Source organism: Paroedura picta, chromosome 14 (genome assembly GCF_049243985.1).
Source record: "Paroedura picta isolate Pp20150507F chromosome 14, Ppicta_v3.0, whole genome shotgun sequence".
Classification (NCBI taxonomy): domain Eukaryota; kingdom Metazoa; phylum Chordata; class Lepidosauria; order Squamata; family Gekkonidae; genus Paroedura; species Paroedura picta.
The window spans coordinates 30447931-30463945 of NC_135382.1; the positions used below are offsets into that span (position 1 = coordinate 30447931).

The following is a 16015-nucleotide window of genomic DNA, read 5'->3' on the forward strand; positions in this document are numbered from 1 at the left end:
TGCAGTCCATTTTAAAAAGCCTGCCTTCACTTCTGCCTACATTGCTCCCAAAGAATCAGCCCTACAAAGTTAAGTGCACTCATCTGAAAGACTTTCTAAACGTTTTGTAAGTATGGCACTATTTATCCTACTGAAGGGGCATGTAGCTACTGCAGCACAAACGTTAAGCAGATGCTATTTAGACCAAGCCATGGGAAAGAACACTGATGTAGTCACCACTCTCCCAGACTAGCCAGAGCTTATTTCAAAACTAAAAAGCCCTGGATGGGTAAAACTCTGTAAACAATTCAAGATGCCAAGTTTTATATAGACCCAACACTTGAACACCAAAAGGTACAATAGGTACAAAAGCTGAAGAGCTTAGTTCTGAGAAACAAGTCGGTAAAGTAGTGCATGCTCTTAGCTCTGTCGCTTTTATGAACCGTCTTTCATCTAAGACTGCAGAAAATGTTTTGTGATTCAGTGTCATTGTCTTAATTTGTATGAAACATGCAACTTGCTTACAATGGTTTCAGGGGAGGAACAATGGCCCTTCCCCTCCCCCGTGATATATGGCGCAAATTCTTTAGTGGTTAAATACAGATTTAAACAATAGCAAAGAAGTAGCACCACACACCTGTGGAGGCTTTAAGAACTGCAGAAGGTTTGTCCATCCACGTGTCCTCAAGCCAGGTTTTCAGACAGAGTAGGAGACTCTCTAATTAGAGACTGAACATCCAACAATTTAAACTGTTAGGAAAATGTCATGGTTTTATTGTATAATGTAGCACTGAAACATCTGAACAAAAAAAAAAAACACCCCAATATCTGAGCTGCATTCAGGCTGCTGTCCTTTTCTTTTCCTTTTTTCGTTTCTTTGGGTTATTTAGAGAAACTTGTCAGTACAGAAACAAAAACCTTTTTTTTTTTTTTTGCATTATGGATGCTTCCGAGGCATGCTGGTAAGACACACATTTCCCTTGTCAAATGCAGCTAAGTCTAAACTTCCAAACATCATGCACAAGGAACTCTTCTAGCGACACAACATAAAACGCTCCCGGAGGGCACATCGGCAGAGATCTTGCTCGCTTGTCCGCTCACTGTGGTGTTGCCGGTTTGTGTATGATATTTGGAATGTTCCGTAAGTGTGATTAATATCTGTAAGGAGGAGAAAAGAAAAATGACAGGTGCCTCGGGGATGCGGCCTCAACCAAAGTTGTGCAACGCTAGCCTGAACATGTCATTGGTGCAAACCCAAGCATCATTGAAGTTCTTTAATAGAAATATCTGGTGGAATCCCATAATAGGATCTTCATCGGCCTGTGAAGAAAAAAGAAAGGAGTTTTAGAACCATTCTGGCCCGGTAGTTAAATTCCAGCAAGGAAAATGGCTGCCAACACTGTCATGCATTCTTCACCCATCAGCAACAACAGCGGAGGTTCTGACATGCCTTTTACGATCCTGATGCAGAACTCCAGGAGAGACTTGGTAGCAGAACAACAGTCACACTCTGTGGCTCAGGAGCCATGGATAGCTCCTCTGAGCAATGTTTCACATGGCGCCTGCCCCGTGTTCTAGGAGAGTGTGCAATTTCTTTAGAAATGGGAATAATTTCATCATTACTATGAGCCCAAGATACAGCTGTCCTTTTAAAACAAAACTTGCCCATGATTATATCAAGGTTGTGTAGAGGTAGGGTGTGATGTACCAATGCTGAACATTAGCCGGTTAAAAAACACTCTCCTTAAATAAATAAATGTTTAGAAATCCAGGGCAGCATCTGTGGCCTTGTTGAAATGACCTAGGAGCACAAGGCATAGCACATACAGAAGGCTGAGACTATAAAAAACACCGAGAACTGCTGTATATTCAAGTATATGAAGGAAAAAAACGGTGTCCCTACTAGAACTGCCAACATCTTTCTCTAGGATAAGGACAGGACATCAAGAACTGGCCATACATCTTTCCTAAACAGACTATAAGAAAATCTACTGCAGCAAGTCTGGAACATTTTTAATTTAACACCCACTGAAGCAAAAAAACATAACTTTTAAGTTGCCCCTGAATTCCTACCGTCTTCATTTCGTAGTCAAATATAATTGTATCTTGAAGAGGACAGAATCTCTGCACTGGTTCCAAGCAGCCTGCCTCTCTCAGGGTAACTATAAAACCAGTCATAACTTCTAAAATACGAACCTGCTGCATGCATTTCTATACCCTATACCAGCCTTTCTCAATGTTTTAACCATCAAAACCCCCCTGAAATATTCTTCAGGCTTCAAGAAACCCCAGAAATGGTGCAATCCTGCATAATATGGTTGGGAAGCACAGGTGTGTACATGTTCACCTGGGGCTCCTCTTCTCCTTCCCATCCCCTCCAGGCCCATCACTGACCATTTTTGGAGGGGGGGCTCGACATGACGGTATATAGTCATATCACTTGATAAACGTTTAACAATTTTTTAAAAAATATATTAAAAATTAATTAACTCCCACCCACCCAGGAAACCCTTCCAGGGCATTCAAGAAACCCCAGGGCACTCAAGAAACCCTAGCTGAGAAAGCCACATGAATCGATTGACATAATTTAATTCCCCCCCTTTTCCCAATGGGGGGTTTGCAATGTTCTCCTCTTCTCCTCCTCCATTTAATCCTTAACAACAATACTGTGAGGTAGATAATGTGGACAGCATATGACTGGCCCAAGGACACCCAACAAGCTTCCATGGCAGAATGAGAAGTCGAACCTGGAGCTCCCAGATCCTAGACAGAGACACTAACCACTACACCAAGCGGGCACATAAATGCATGGATATTGTTTGGCAGCGTTCTCTGTTCAGATGAGAAAAAAGAATGCTGCAGAAAGCACTGCCCTGCAGAAGCAGCAAATCAAAAGTGGTTCCTATAAAGCAAAACCCTTATACACAAGCAAGGATTTCATACAACTGCACAGCAGTTCCTCTCCACATCAAGGTGCGGGTAGCCACTCCTTCATGCTGCATATTACAAGAGGTTTTTTTTTATGCAAGCTTATTGGGGCTTAACCTTCTCCTTCTCATAGCTACCTGGGTCCTTCTGTTACCTTCCTGATAGTATTGAAACTCAAAATGCCTCTTTGATCAAGGAGATATCTTTGTGCTTAAGTTCCCCTGTACAACACCATGCACGTGCAGGCCATGGTTTGCCAATAACCTGTCCCTGGTTCAGGTACGTCTCCGTGAACTATCTGAACAATTGCAGGAATGCCCACAGAAAACAGGCTTATGATCAGACAGTTTCAAATACACAAGACACGAACGCTCACTATGCACAGTTCTCTATGTCAGGGGTAATCAACCTGTGGTCCTCTAGATGTTCATGGACTACAATTCCCATGCTGGCAGGGGCTCATGGGAATTGTAGTCCATAGACATCTGGAGGACCACAGGTTGACTACCCCTGCTCTATGTAACTGCTAGGTCTAAGATAAGTCAAGCAAGCAACTGAATGCTCCAGCATGAAGAGATACATAGATATGCCGCTCTGCTGAATTAATTCCATAGCTGCTGCTTCCAAGGAGAAGATGGCACTGTTCCACCACAACCCTGTTTCAGTAACACACAAGCCATGGCCATGCTTTTCAGACTAAGGACCAACCACGGTAAACAGCAGCAAACGGAGCGGTTCTTACTCATTGAAGACTGCGAAGATCAGAGGTAGCAGGAAGCCGGAAGCTAAACATTGTGGAGTGCTAGCCTGAAGACTTCATTGGTGCACACCCAGGCACATTGTAAGTTTTTCAACAAAAAGGTCTGATGGAAGCCTAAAATTTGGTCATCATCTGCCTGAGCAGAACAGGAGAGAAACCATTACTAGACAGATACGATCTGAAGTGCAGAACGCCACTGCCCTTGGTGGATTCTGTTAGGAGAAGGCTCCACTGTGCATATACAAAGTCCAGATGCTCATGCATCCCTGGCAACATGCAGACACCTCTTAGGAGCCTACAGGAAAAGCACTATAGGGAAGGCAGAAGATACAAGCTAAAATGTAATACGACAGCATTTTGTGATTACTTTCATTTATTGCCCAGCTGCAAAATCTGTTTTGACTGTATTCATGGTTTTCTTGAAGGTTTTTATAATGGCTGGATCTCATGTGGCATTCATGATAATAAACCTTCCAACAGTTTACAGATAAACCGCTTGTGACCAGGTTGCCCTCAAATTTTCATTGCTGTCTGTGAACTTTTGAATTTCCACCTTACACGGAGTCTTAAATTCATCTAGCTCAGTATTGTCTACTCAGGTGGAAGCACCTCTGCAAAGGTGCAGATTAAAAGCTCTGCCAAACCTTTGGTCAGTGATCCTTTTAAATATACATTGCTACCACTGAGCTCTAAGCCCGCTGTATTTTCCCCCCTTTCACTTGCTTAATATGAAAAATGAAGTTTGAAAAGTTAGCATAATGCTTACTAAGGAAAAAGGGTGTTTACGTGTGAATGTCTTGATCTGCCAGAAAAGACTGGCCTGGCACTGCAACAAATGCATTCTGAACAAAACAAGGTGGCACCAAAAGCTATTGAGAAAGGGCAATGTTCAAATGGGACAGGAAACTCTTCACTCCAGAGAAGTTTGAGGCAGTAGGGTTTCTCACCCCATGTTTCTTAGTCTTGACTGAGAAAGCAATAATGTCTAGCAACCAAAATCTACCGAGAAAGGCTCTTCCAAAGCCTTCCACATTCTATCAAAGCTGCTGTGAAGGACCACAGTTGACAGATAAGGGAGATTCAAAGGGCCAGTTAATGCCAAACCAGCAGAGGGAGTTCCTTTCACTTTTTCGGTGCCCCTCGCGATCTGGCGCCTTAAGCAACTGCCTAGGTTTGCCCAGAGGTCCCACTAGTTCTCTCTGTGCATGCTGGCTTGGTAACCCACAATCCTCTTCGGTAAAACTGCCAGTTGCTTCCCCGAGCAATCCACTTGGCGGAAGCAGCTGCTGCTATAAATGTGAAATGGGACACTGGAGAAGCTCCTTCTGTTCATCTTCCATGCATCTTCTGCTCCTTGCTGGGAAAAGAGCAGTCTCAAGTCCTGCGGGAGTACTGCATTCCTAGCACTAACCTTGTGAAGCTGGATCATGTGAAGGGCAAGAAGGTCAAAACAGCTACATCTACACCCATGAAGTATGTGGCAGAAATGACATGCCTTTCCCTCAAAGCGCTCGCAGCCCAAGTGGAGCACTGACATTTTGCCTTTGATTGTCAAAGTTAGGGGCCTAAGACATCTGAGAGGAGTCTCGCTGCCCTGTCTAATCACGGTGATGTATCTGCTGAGAGGAAATGACTAGATGACGAGTTGCCCTGAGCTTGGCCTTGCACAGAGCTTCCCTTTTAGCTCCTCCTTGGCAAGGAGGGCCACAGCTATATATATCAAAGCCTCAATGGCTCCCTGGGTTCACCCCGCAGAGACATGAGAATCTTTCCATTCATATTCTCAAGATGTATTATAACCTTTGAATGATCTTTCCAAATGCCTGTTTTTCAAAGGCACCCATTTGTAAAAGCCAGCTGGGGCAAGAATCCCTCTAAATAGGAAAAGAGAATCTTCCTCTCAACCAGGAATGGGCTCTACCCTCGCTCATCAACCCATCTGACCCAAAAGCAGAGAGCATTTGAAGTGCCAAAACCAGGGGTAGTCAAACTGCGGCCCTCCAGATGTCCATGGACTACAATTCCCAGGAGCCCCCTGCCAGCGAATGCTGGCAGGGGCTCCTGGGAATTGTAGTCCATGGACATCTGGAGGGCCGCAGTTTGACTACCCCTGGCCAAAGCCATCAGCCCCAACATACAAATGGTGCTCCAGACAGCAACTCTCAGGATTGAGAGGCCGAGGAAACACGTACCTTAAGCTGTCCAACTACCATACTGAGTATACAGCTGTCGGGTGTGGGCTGATGGTCTTGTGCTGTGATGCTGTGCTGTATTTTCTGAAAAGGAAGGCTCTGTGAGGGAGGAAGAGCAGAGAGATAGACTAATTAGGAGACTTAATTCATCAGCATATATTTACAGTAAGAAAGTTAGAGGTAAAGTGTCACTGTCACAGACATGGGGAGACACACATGCATGCACACATGCACCCCTATGGAAAACCAGGAAGTTTAGTCTTCTACCTTAAATCTGGTTATTGCTGGTGAGGGTTTTTTCACCTTATAAAAAACAATAAAAATGTTTAGCTGCTCTGGGAAAGAGGTAATGGTATTCAGCTACAGGAATGTAAACATAAGGTTAAACACTGGGATGCATTATGTTAACAGTTCAGTAATGCACAGCATGAATTGCTGCACTGCAGACAAGATATTAAATCACTGTGTATTTATACCAGATGTTTTGCTGATGAAATGTGTGCTGGGTATCACCATGTACCACTCCTGGAGCCACTGGAATCAAATGGCTTTAGGAGCTTTAACCTTGCTTGCTAATGGCTTAAATATATATATATATTTAAATATATAGATATTTTAAAAAAACAGTCAAGCTTGTGTCTCAGAGACAGCAGCAGCAGACTCTGCAAAGGATGGTGTGATGATTCTTGGAAATTTAAGTCCCTAAAATATATCAGCCCCAACTAGGCTAGCCCAATCTGAGGGACCGCCTGTCTGCCTATGCCCCCTAGAGCAGGGGTAGTCAACCTGGGGTCCTCCAGATGTCCAAGGACTACAATTCCCATGAGCCCCTGCCAGCATTGGCAGGGGCTCATGGGAATTGTAGTCCATGGACATCTGGAGGACATCAGGTTGACTACCCCTGCCCTAGAGAGCTCTTTGCTCCTCCAATAGATTGGTTGTCCCTGACCTGAGAGAAGTCTGCTTGGCCAGAGCTAGGGCCTTTTCGGTCCTGGCCTCTACCTGGTGGAATGAGCTCCTGGAAGAGCCGAGGGCCCTGATGGAACTGGCTGGTACTTGGATGGGAGACCATCAAGGAAGTCCAGGGGCAGCTACCCAGAGTTGGGCAGTGGCAAACCACCTCTCATGTGTCTTGCCTTGAAAATCCCCATGCAGTTGCCCTGAGTCAGCTGCATCTAGGCCAAATTTTCCACCCTCACCCCCTAAAACCTATCAACCCCCTAAAACCTTTAAACCAGCATGTGCAAAATTCTGACAATGATTCATGGTTTCCCCCAAACTGAATTCAGCACTGCAAGACACCATGCTGGTACACTCCCTTTCTCAGCCAAAATATGGATGTAAACATGGGGCAAGTCCCATTGACTTAAATAGGACTTCCCCCTTAGCTGAAATAAAAATAATCTCAGCCACACAGATTATAAGCACAGCCAGTGCAGTGTACCTTGCCATGGATACCAAAAGAAATACCAAAAGTAAAACCAGAAATTGTTTCAGGGGTGTTTCAGGGGTGAACAGGAACAGTGTGTGAAGCTACTGGAGGCACTTACTGAGAGTTTTTCAACAATAGCTGCTTTGCCCTGAAATTGTTGTCCTTCCCACGTAAGGCATGAGGCGTCTATCTGTAATAACAAAAGAGATATGTGGTCACAGTTTGCTTGGGAAAGGAAGTCGTCCTTTACACAAAACAGCAATGAACAGACTACAGCTGTCCATACACTGGCAAATAAGCTAAGAAGCAAGACTGAATCATGCTGGGAGGGTGTGGAAAAGTCCCATGGCTTGGTGATGGAATTCCTCCTACCCCTGACAACTACTCAGCTGAAGTCTGGGAAGGGTCACACTTCTCTCTCCCTTCATCACAGGCTGGCTGCCTCACATTCTGACCAAGCAATAAAAAGATGCCATTATTTCCTCCCAGGGATTTCTCAAACCTGAGCATTAATTCAACAACTGGCAGCATTTGGACCAAATCTAGTTCTCTTGCCCCCCACCCCCACCCTGGCATATGCCATTTCTCAACCAAATAGCAAAGACTATGGAGGAAATGGTATCTGTGAGAACATATATTGCTGGCTGTTTTGCAAAACATGACGCAAACCTTGCTGACATTAGATACACACCATTTCAATCTATAATGGAAATGTCAATCTTAAACTTACAGGGGGATGAAGATACCAAAACAAAGAACTAAGAAGGGCCCCAAAGTCCATAACATAACTGATTCACCAAATGATCAGTCAATCATCAACTTGATTACATCCCCTCCATTGGTTTCCCTAGTAAAGCACGCACCATAAGGGTCACCCTTCCCCCCCGCCCAATTTAAAGGCAGCTGTTGAGAGCCTTCTTTCCCACACATTTTTTACAACACAGATGCCAACTGTCATTCGGCACAAATAGAAAAAAAGCACAGCAATTGTTCTAAGCAGCTGCACTTTACCTCTTCAGCCATGCTTTTCCAGATTTTTATTTTATTTACAATCACCACACCAGCTGGTATGTAAAGAATTCACTGATGAAGCATCCGATGCTCTGCTGTGAATGGAACGCTGCAAGCAGTATCGGGAAGTCTCTTATCCTCATGCGCACAGTCCAATGAGCTTAGCGAATTCCCACACGTTTAAAGAGTGATCAAACTCTTTTGAGGACAGTGTACCTTTTAAAAATCCTCTCCAGGAAATTGCTGTCAGGTTAAGGCAGTACCTCCTGCACTGCTCCCTAGATCTCTACACTTTGGACTGCACAAAGCTCTGCAAAGGCATTTCCCTTTATTCAACATACAGCTTTATGGCTCAGTTGGTAGCCCTTCCCAGGAGCAAAACATAAATGCTTTAGGCCAGTGGTCCCCAACCTTTTTATCACCGGGGACCGGTCAACGCTTGACAATTTTACTGAGGCCCGGGGGCGGGGGGGGGGGGTAGTCTTATGCTGAGGGACCTCACCACCGTCTGAGCCTCTGCTTCGTTTCTTTTCCATTGGCACCCCTGACTTCCCGCCGCCCACTGGGGGGGCGCTGCCAGCAGCAGCTGCGCAGTGCCACGTCAAGGGAGAGCCTCAGCCATGGTGGCTGCCGGAGAGCACCAAAGGTGAGCCGGTGGCAGTGACAGGGCAGCCCCCGAGGAGGACGAGGAGGAGCCTCGGCCTGGTACTGACTGATCCATGGACCGGTACCAGTCCCTGGACTGGGGGTTGGGGACAGCTGCTTTAGGCCTTGAGTTCTAAGCTACAGTGGGACTTGCCTGCAAAACCTATTCCACCTTTTCAGGATCCACTACTGAAGCTGGATCTCAGCTAAGAGCGGCATGAGTCCTCGAGTCAACAAGCAGAGAGTATGCAGTAACTCCCCATGCCAGCAGCTTGTCATACTGCATGCAGTGAGCAACCATTCAAAAGATTCACTCATCCCTGGAACTACTTACATATATTGCTCCTAATTGAGTCCTGTCTGTATCAAATAACTGGTAGTAGTGCTGTACAAAGCTAGAACCGATCTGCTCCCAAATGGGCTTGTCTCCCATTCTGAATCCTCAGCTGGAGCCGGCAACTGAAATAAAAGAGCAATAAAAATGGACAGATTAGACAATGGGATCCCGTGGCAACACAATGGAGCTGTCCAAGCTTACAGTTAGCTATAACCGTTTCCCCCTGCAGGGGATTTGAGCATCAGGAGTGGCAGAGAACTTTCTCTAGTTTGCCTCACTGCACTGAAACTACCCGACTGTCACTTGTTTACAGACACCAGCGTTTAGGTCCTCCTAATGCCCATGGTGCTGAAGAATGTAACGTGCAATGGCATTGATCCCTGGCAGGTCCCCTTATGAGCTTTTAAAGCCAAGCTCTGGCTTCCCGAAGTCAAACTCAGAATCTAGGGCTGAATCACTCTGGATGCAATGCAGATGGCTCTCCCGCTTATCCAGTTACAGCAAATCAGTTGTACAATTTCACTTAACTGATATGAACATTAAATGCCTCCAATTAAGCAGGTGTGCTAGGATTGTTTTATTCCTCCCTTGGCTGCCTAATCTAACACTCTCGCTAGTGGAGTTTAATCTGTGGTGCTTGTAGCGGCCGAGGATAAGTGCCAGCTAGTTACTTCTAGTGGCAATAAACGTTTCTCAACTATGGCAGGAACCATGCAGAGAAGTGAGACTGCTGAAAGAGAGCTCTGGGCAAACAGCTAATCTGCCATAACGTTTTCTGAGAGCGAGTATACACAGCTTGACTCGCACGGTCATTTTAATCTGGGATTAATGCGACCATGGAAACATCGTCCGTTCAGAAGGCCGAAAGGGTTTACGGGTTTCGAATGGATGCCTATTCTTTCCTTGAGCTGTACAATCTAATGTCAGAAAACTATTTCAAATTTCATCCAGGGGGAGCATACGGTTTCCAGAAACAAATCAACTGCTTCAGTTTTTCCCCAGCCCTGTTACAGATTTCCTTACAGCTTTGCTTAAAGTTTGAGACATGAAAGGACCGTGAGATATCACCCATCAAAATTAGCCTGCAGATACAAACTTTGGAGGAGGAGGGAAGATGCTGAACAAACTACACACAGATTCAAATGAGTAGCTTTGTTGGTCTGAAGTAGCACAATAAAATCAGAGTCCAGTAGCACCTTTAAGACCAAGAAAGATTTATTCAGGGCGTGAGCTTGCACTCGAAAGCTCATGCCCTGACTAAATCTTTGTCAAACTAAAGGCAACTGTAAGGAAAGCTTTTGGAAGGTAGCAGCCCATAAGAGAAGCATCGCATGGGTCTCTCACACAGGGTTTGCAGAATTAAATAATTTCTTGAAGCAAGGAAGCTCACACTTCATCCTGCTTAATTTAGGTACCCAATAAGAGCAGTACAGATGCACATCCAGGTGTTCTCCGTTGCTCCACATCTGTATAGCTCTTTCCCTACCAAATGATCTGAAAAGCTCTTTAACTCACACCTTCTAACATGTTACAGGCATGGCTTATTTGCTCTTTTTTCTGTTCTATATATTTTGTCACTAACCTAATGCTACCTCTAGTCAGAAATATGTTCCAAATAAATTTAGAATTCATAGGGGGAAAAAGGCACCCAAAACACTATGGCTGCTTCTTTGTTACTCTAAGTAGCAATTTGAACAGCTTGCAGATTTAAGACAACAGCTCCTTTGCCTCAACATCTTCCCCGGAACATGGCTGCTCAACGCAGATGTCCTTGGCAGTGTAATCTTAAGAATGTTTCTATGGGAGTAAACCCCACTGAACAAGAGACCTTAGCTGATGGGGTCCAGAGTCCTCCAATTCTTACCAAAAGGCAATACTAGCATACCAGGTCCCATAAAAGGTGAACTCCCACACACAAATCTCAAACATGGCAGCATTTCTACGTGAACTTTTCCAGAAAATCAAAAGTATTCCGTTTCACTGGCACACACAGCTACAGCGTTTCCACTATGATAAATGCCATTCTTTGACTTTTTATCCTACTCCTTTTAGGTTAGTACTTATCTTCAGATTTCTTGCCCTTGCAAAGCAGGTAAGCTGTTTTCTCCTTTCAGCATTCTGCTCATCCTCTTCTTAGTGCACTCCTAATGTTAATTGCCTAGGCAGCCATATTCAGAGCCACATGGGCATTAGGCTTAATGTTGCCTTGAACCAAAACGCCAGCTGTGGAAGTATACAATGTATACCATTGTTCGGAGAACCCTTGGAGAAAGCTTAGAAGCGTGTTACCTTTCCCTAATGCAAAGCCACTTCAGTTACTATCATCAGGGCTGCTCTCTGTCTCAAGGCTGGGCTGAAATGCATCTGTGAAGCCTGTCTATCTTCAGTATGCTGCAACAATGCAGGACGCTTTGGAATTTTACCTCCACCTTGCAAGTACACACCTATGTTTTATGTTATTAATTTTAGATTAGATATTTATAGGGGTCCTAAAGCTGCTCTCTTGTGGCAAGAGCCTCTTGCGCCGCAGAGTGGTAAGGCAGCAGACATGCAGTCTGAAAGCTCTGCCCATGAGGCTGGGAGTTCGATCCCAGCAGCCGGCTCAAGGTTGACTTAGCCTTCCATCCTTCCGAGGTCGGTAAAATGAGTACCCAGCTTGCTGGGGGGTAAACGGTAATGACTGGGGAAGGCACTGGCAAAACCACCCTGTATTGAGTCTGCCATGAAAACGCTAGAGGGCGTCACCCCAGGGGTCAGGCATGACCCGGTGCTTGCACAGGGGATACCTTTACCTTAAAGATGTTTAGTATCATTCTCCCCTCTTCCATTTTATCTTATCAACCAACCTGTAGGTGCAACAGAGTGACAGGCCCAAAGGAACCCAGTGAGTTTCCATGGCACAGTGAGGATTCAAACTTGGGTCTCCCAGATGCTAACCCGAAAGTTAGCCACCATTGAAGATAAATTCAAGTGGGTAGCTGTGTTGTTCTGAAGCAGCAGAACATATTTAGAGTCCAATGTTAAATGCCACTACACTAATTTTCATATACTGTCATTCTGCCTCCCTGCAGGAAAAATGCTCAGCATTTAGACATACTGACACCTAGGGAGGGAAAGCAATTCTAATACCATCATATTCAATTCATGGTACAATGCACTTATGAACATTCAGTTTTGCAAGCGCATCTCCAGTGGTTTAGTAATTTAGCAGTCTACTTAGGATTTCAGTTGTGCATATATTTCTGTATCACGTGCAAATTTCACGATTTTACCCATGTGTGTTTTTACAATGATTTAATGTGTTAGCAGAAAATATGCTAATACAAACACTTAGGCCAGAAGACTTTCTCACACTGATTTCAAAACTCTTCATTGAACAAGAGTTCATTGTTTATCATCATTCAAGGTTTCAAGAGGACCCTTTATCAGTCTTGAAGGATTTCATCACGGATTTGTAATGAACAGAATGCTTGACAGTCACATCAAAAGTAGTACCATTTTTAAAAAATCGAGTTGCAAGCTGTTTTTCCCTTTTCCGTAGTTTTTAATACATTTATTTACTTATTTCATTTATGCCCAAGCCCAATGGGAACTCAAAGTGCCTTATCACATTCACCTCTCCTCTAATTTTAATTCTGTGTGACTGGCCCGAGCACACCCACCAAGCTTCTGCGGCAGAGAGAAGATTCAAAGCCGGCCCAGATCCTGGTCTAACACAGCAATTCAGAAGTGACAGGCACTTTCTTTGATCTGACTTGCAGCCACAGTGTTATTTTTTTTTTATAAACAATGTGCCTTCTCTGACTCCACAGAGAAACACAGATGTAAGGCCCCTCAAATTCAATGAGACGATTACAGGCAGCTCCCAACTGAAGTCCTGAACATGAGTCAGTGTTCTGGATACTCAGAAGGGAGGAACCTGAATCGGGCGGGGGCATCACCCTCCCCGGCCAACCCTAAAAGAGAATCCAGAATCACCTTCAATGTAAATCTGTTGAAGGGAGATTCAAGTGGGTGGCCCTATTGATCTGGAGCAGCAGAACTAATTTGGAGACCACTGTCACCTCTAAGATCAACCAAGTTTTATTCAAGGTGTGAGCTTTCTTGTGCAGGCACCCTCCCTCAGCTACGATGTCATGGAATGCAAGCGATCAGTCCAAACTCATAGGCAAAGCGCCAGAGTGAATTATCATACAGCACAATAAAAATGGGTTACCAGATTCTAGAGACAGACGGGGGTGGGGGGGAGAAACAGCAATTTGGATGTGTTTGTGCTCCCTTCCACTCAGCCTGATGAAGAACCTAACCCCGAAACAAAAAACGTCCCCGTCTTAACGGAGCCCGAAGACTCCTCGATTAATTTCCCCGCAGCAGACTGAAACACAACTCCGCCCGAAACTCAGGCGGCCGTCCGCCAGGCGAAGGGCGCTTCCGCTGCAAAGCCGCGCACGTGGTGGGGCCCGCTGCTCGAACGCACGCGGGAAACCCGAGGGGCGTAACACGTTCAGACGTGAGCGCGGCAGGAGAGAGGCTTGCACCGGCGCCGCGAGCGAGCGGGAAACCGCCTGTGCTGCGCGCCCCGAAAAAGCCCCGGAGCAGAAGCGCCACACCCACCGCCGCGCCCGGAGAGGCCTCGGGGGGGGGGGGAGGGCAGAGCCCAGGCGCGCCCCCGCCGGCCAGGCCGAGCCCAGGACCTCCATGGAGCCGGGAGACCCGCCCTGCTACTTCCGCTCCCCCCCTCCCCCGTCCCGCGCCTGTGGGAAGCGCGTCGCGGAGGCACTCACCTCACAGCTCCCACTAGGCTAATGGCGGCGGCGGCGGCACCGAGCGCGGCCCGAACCCACAGAGCCCCTCGCTCTCCCTCACGCCCTCCCACCGGCCCCCGCCTCTTCCGGGCCACGCCTCGGCCGCCGCGCGGCATGCTGGGCAAGGGAGTTCCGCCGGCGGAGGGCTCGCGCCACTTCTAGAAAGAGGCTCTACTACAGGTCCCGTCACGCATCGCGGCGAAAGGCGACTAGGCTGGGCGCGCCGCAAAGCATTGTGGGGAAGCAAAGGGTGGCTGCTGCTTTTTTTAAAAAAAAACAAAGCTGGGGGTGCCTGAGGGGGACGACGGCAAAGCAGTTCTTTCGATCCGCTTTCACGCCGCCTGCCGAGGATGTCGTGAAGGCTACAGTGATAAGACAGCTTTGAAAGAGGATTAGATGGATTCAGGGAATATGGACCCATTAGTGGCCATTGGCCATGGTGACAGAAGGGAGTTAGCCTCTGACTCTCAGTACCAGGAGGCAGCAGCAGGGAACGTCTTGGTCTCGGTGCCATGAACTGGTTGGCCACCATGGGAGATAGTATGCTGGACTAGATGGTTAACTGGTCTGATCCAACAGGGTTGTTCTTGTGAGTCCTAAAAGGTTTGCTTACTTTACCAGTCCATACATATAGATTCAAATGGGTAGCCGGGTTGGTCTGAAGTAGCACAATAAAATCAGAGTGCAGTAGCACCTTTAAGACCAACACTTGAAAGCTCACGCCCTGAATAAATCTTGGTTGGTCTTAAAGGTGTTACTGGACTCTGATTTTGTAGTCCATAAATATAGGTAGAGTGAGCAACAAATTAGCATACAGCATAATAAAAACGTTTAACATGCAAATACCAAGATGGAATAACAAGCTTAGTTTAATATGGTAACCATTTATTTGGGTTTAATTTCAGGGGGGGGGAATATAGTAGGTGAAAGGAGATTGGAGATTGATGGGTAGATGTATACTTAACAGTGGAATGCTGAGACCCCATTGTACTGCTGCTTTAGACTAGCAAATATACCTGAGTTTAGATATTTCTAATCAGAATATTTGTGTGTGTGTATGCACGTGCTTAATACAATCTTTGGAATGTGTTCATACTTCTCTTTAATGCAAGAACCAATTGAGAGGCAACAAAAGAAATTCTGAGTGCACACATTAAAAAGCTGCTGAATTTATACAGTTGAGATTAAAGATTCTTTTGTTTTATGTAGGTAGTTTTGCCTGAGGAACTGCTGTGACTGGCGAAGAACAAGGCCCTGGAATTCCAATTAATTAGCATAACTGTTAGCATTGTAAATAGTGAATGAGGCCCAGTTAAAAGTGTTAGAAAAATTGGGGAGACTTGCATAAGTTCTTTCTAAGAACCATAGATTTACTTCACAATCTGTAAAACTCAAATGGGTCCAGTTTACACACTACTGTTTTGGTGGATTAGCACAAAGGGCACAATCTAAAGTAAAGACTTTAATGTCTCCACCCATCTCAATAGATGCTAAGTTTTCTGTGAAACTTTAAAAGGCAATTGCAGAGAGCTAAAAGGACGTGGTATGTTTAATGTATTATAATATATTATTATAATGAATCACAAGCAAGTAGTGAGATTTTTCTAGAAAAAATTATACGACTATTTTTTGCTTTTAGGTACCTTCTCAAATGGCTCAGAAATTTAGTTAAAAAGAATATACCAAGAAGTCAAGACGTTGCAAAAGTTACTGATTTGTTCTAGTTCATCAGTTATTCAGTTTTTTCAGTGGCTTCAGTTTTGCTTATCTACCCTCCACAATTAAATCAAATACTCGCTGAAGCAACACCAACACCGTAGCTTTATGCAGTAACTAGTGCAGTAATGTTTAGGTTTTTGGAAGAGACAGAAACCAACCCTTATGAAAGTCATTAATAGGTTCCTCTCCATACGCTTGAATAATAGC

General features: G+C 45.4%; 1 protein-coding gene across 1 annotated transcript; it reads right to left on the reverse strand.

Moving 5' to 3' along the window:
• Positions 1-723: 723 nt before the first annotated feature.
• NUTF2 (nuclear transport factor 2) lies at positions 724-14226 on the reverse strand. Its single transcript, XM_077309794.1, has 5 exons — positions 14069-14226; positions 9282-9406; positions 7410-7481; positions 5860-5958; positions 724-1299 (listed from the first exon to the last, which is right to left on the reverse strand). Exons 2-5 carry the CDS (start codon positions 9378-9380, stop codon positions 1186-1188), a joined length of 384 nt encoding a protein of 127 aa, XP_077165909.1. The 5' UTR covers positions 9381-9406; positions 14069-14226; the 3' UTR covers positions 724-1185.
• Between the last annotated feature and the right edge of the window lie 1789 nt (positions 14227-16015).

Coding starts and splice junctions, on each gene's coding strand:
- NUTF2 (XM_077309794.1), bottom strand. CDS start 9,380: ATGGGAGACAAGCCCATTTGGGAGCAGATCGGTTCTAGCTTTGTACAG. Junction 5,959..7,409: donor CTATTGTTGAAAAACTCTCA/GTAAGTGCCTCC, acceptor CCTCCCTCACAG/AGCCTTCCTTTTCAGAAAAT. Junction 1,300..5,859: donor TGGTAGTTGGACAGCTTAAG/GTACGTGTTTCC, acceptor TTTTCTTCACAG/GCCGATGAAGATCCTATTAT.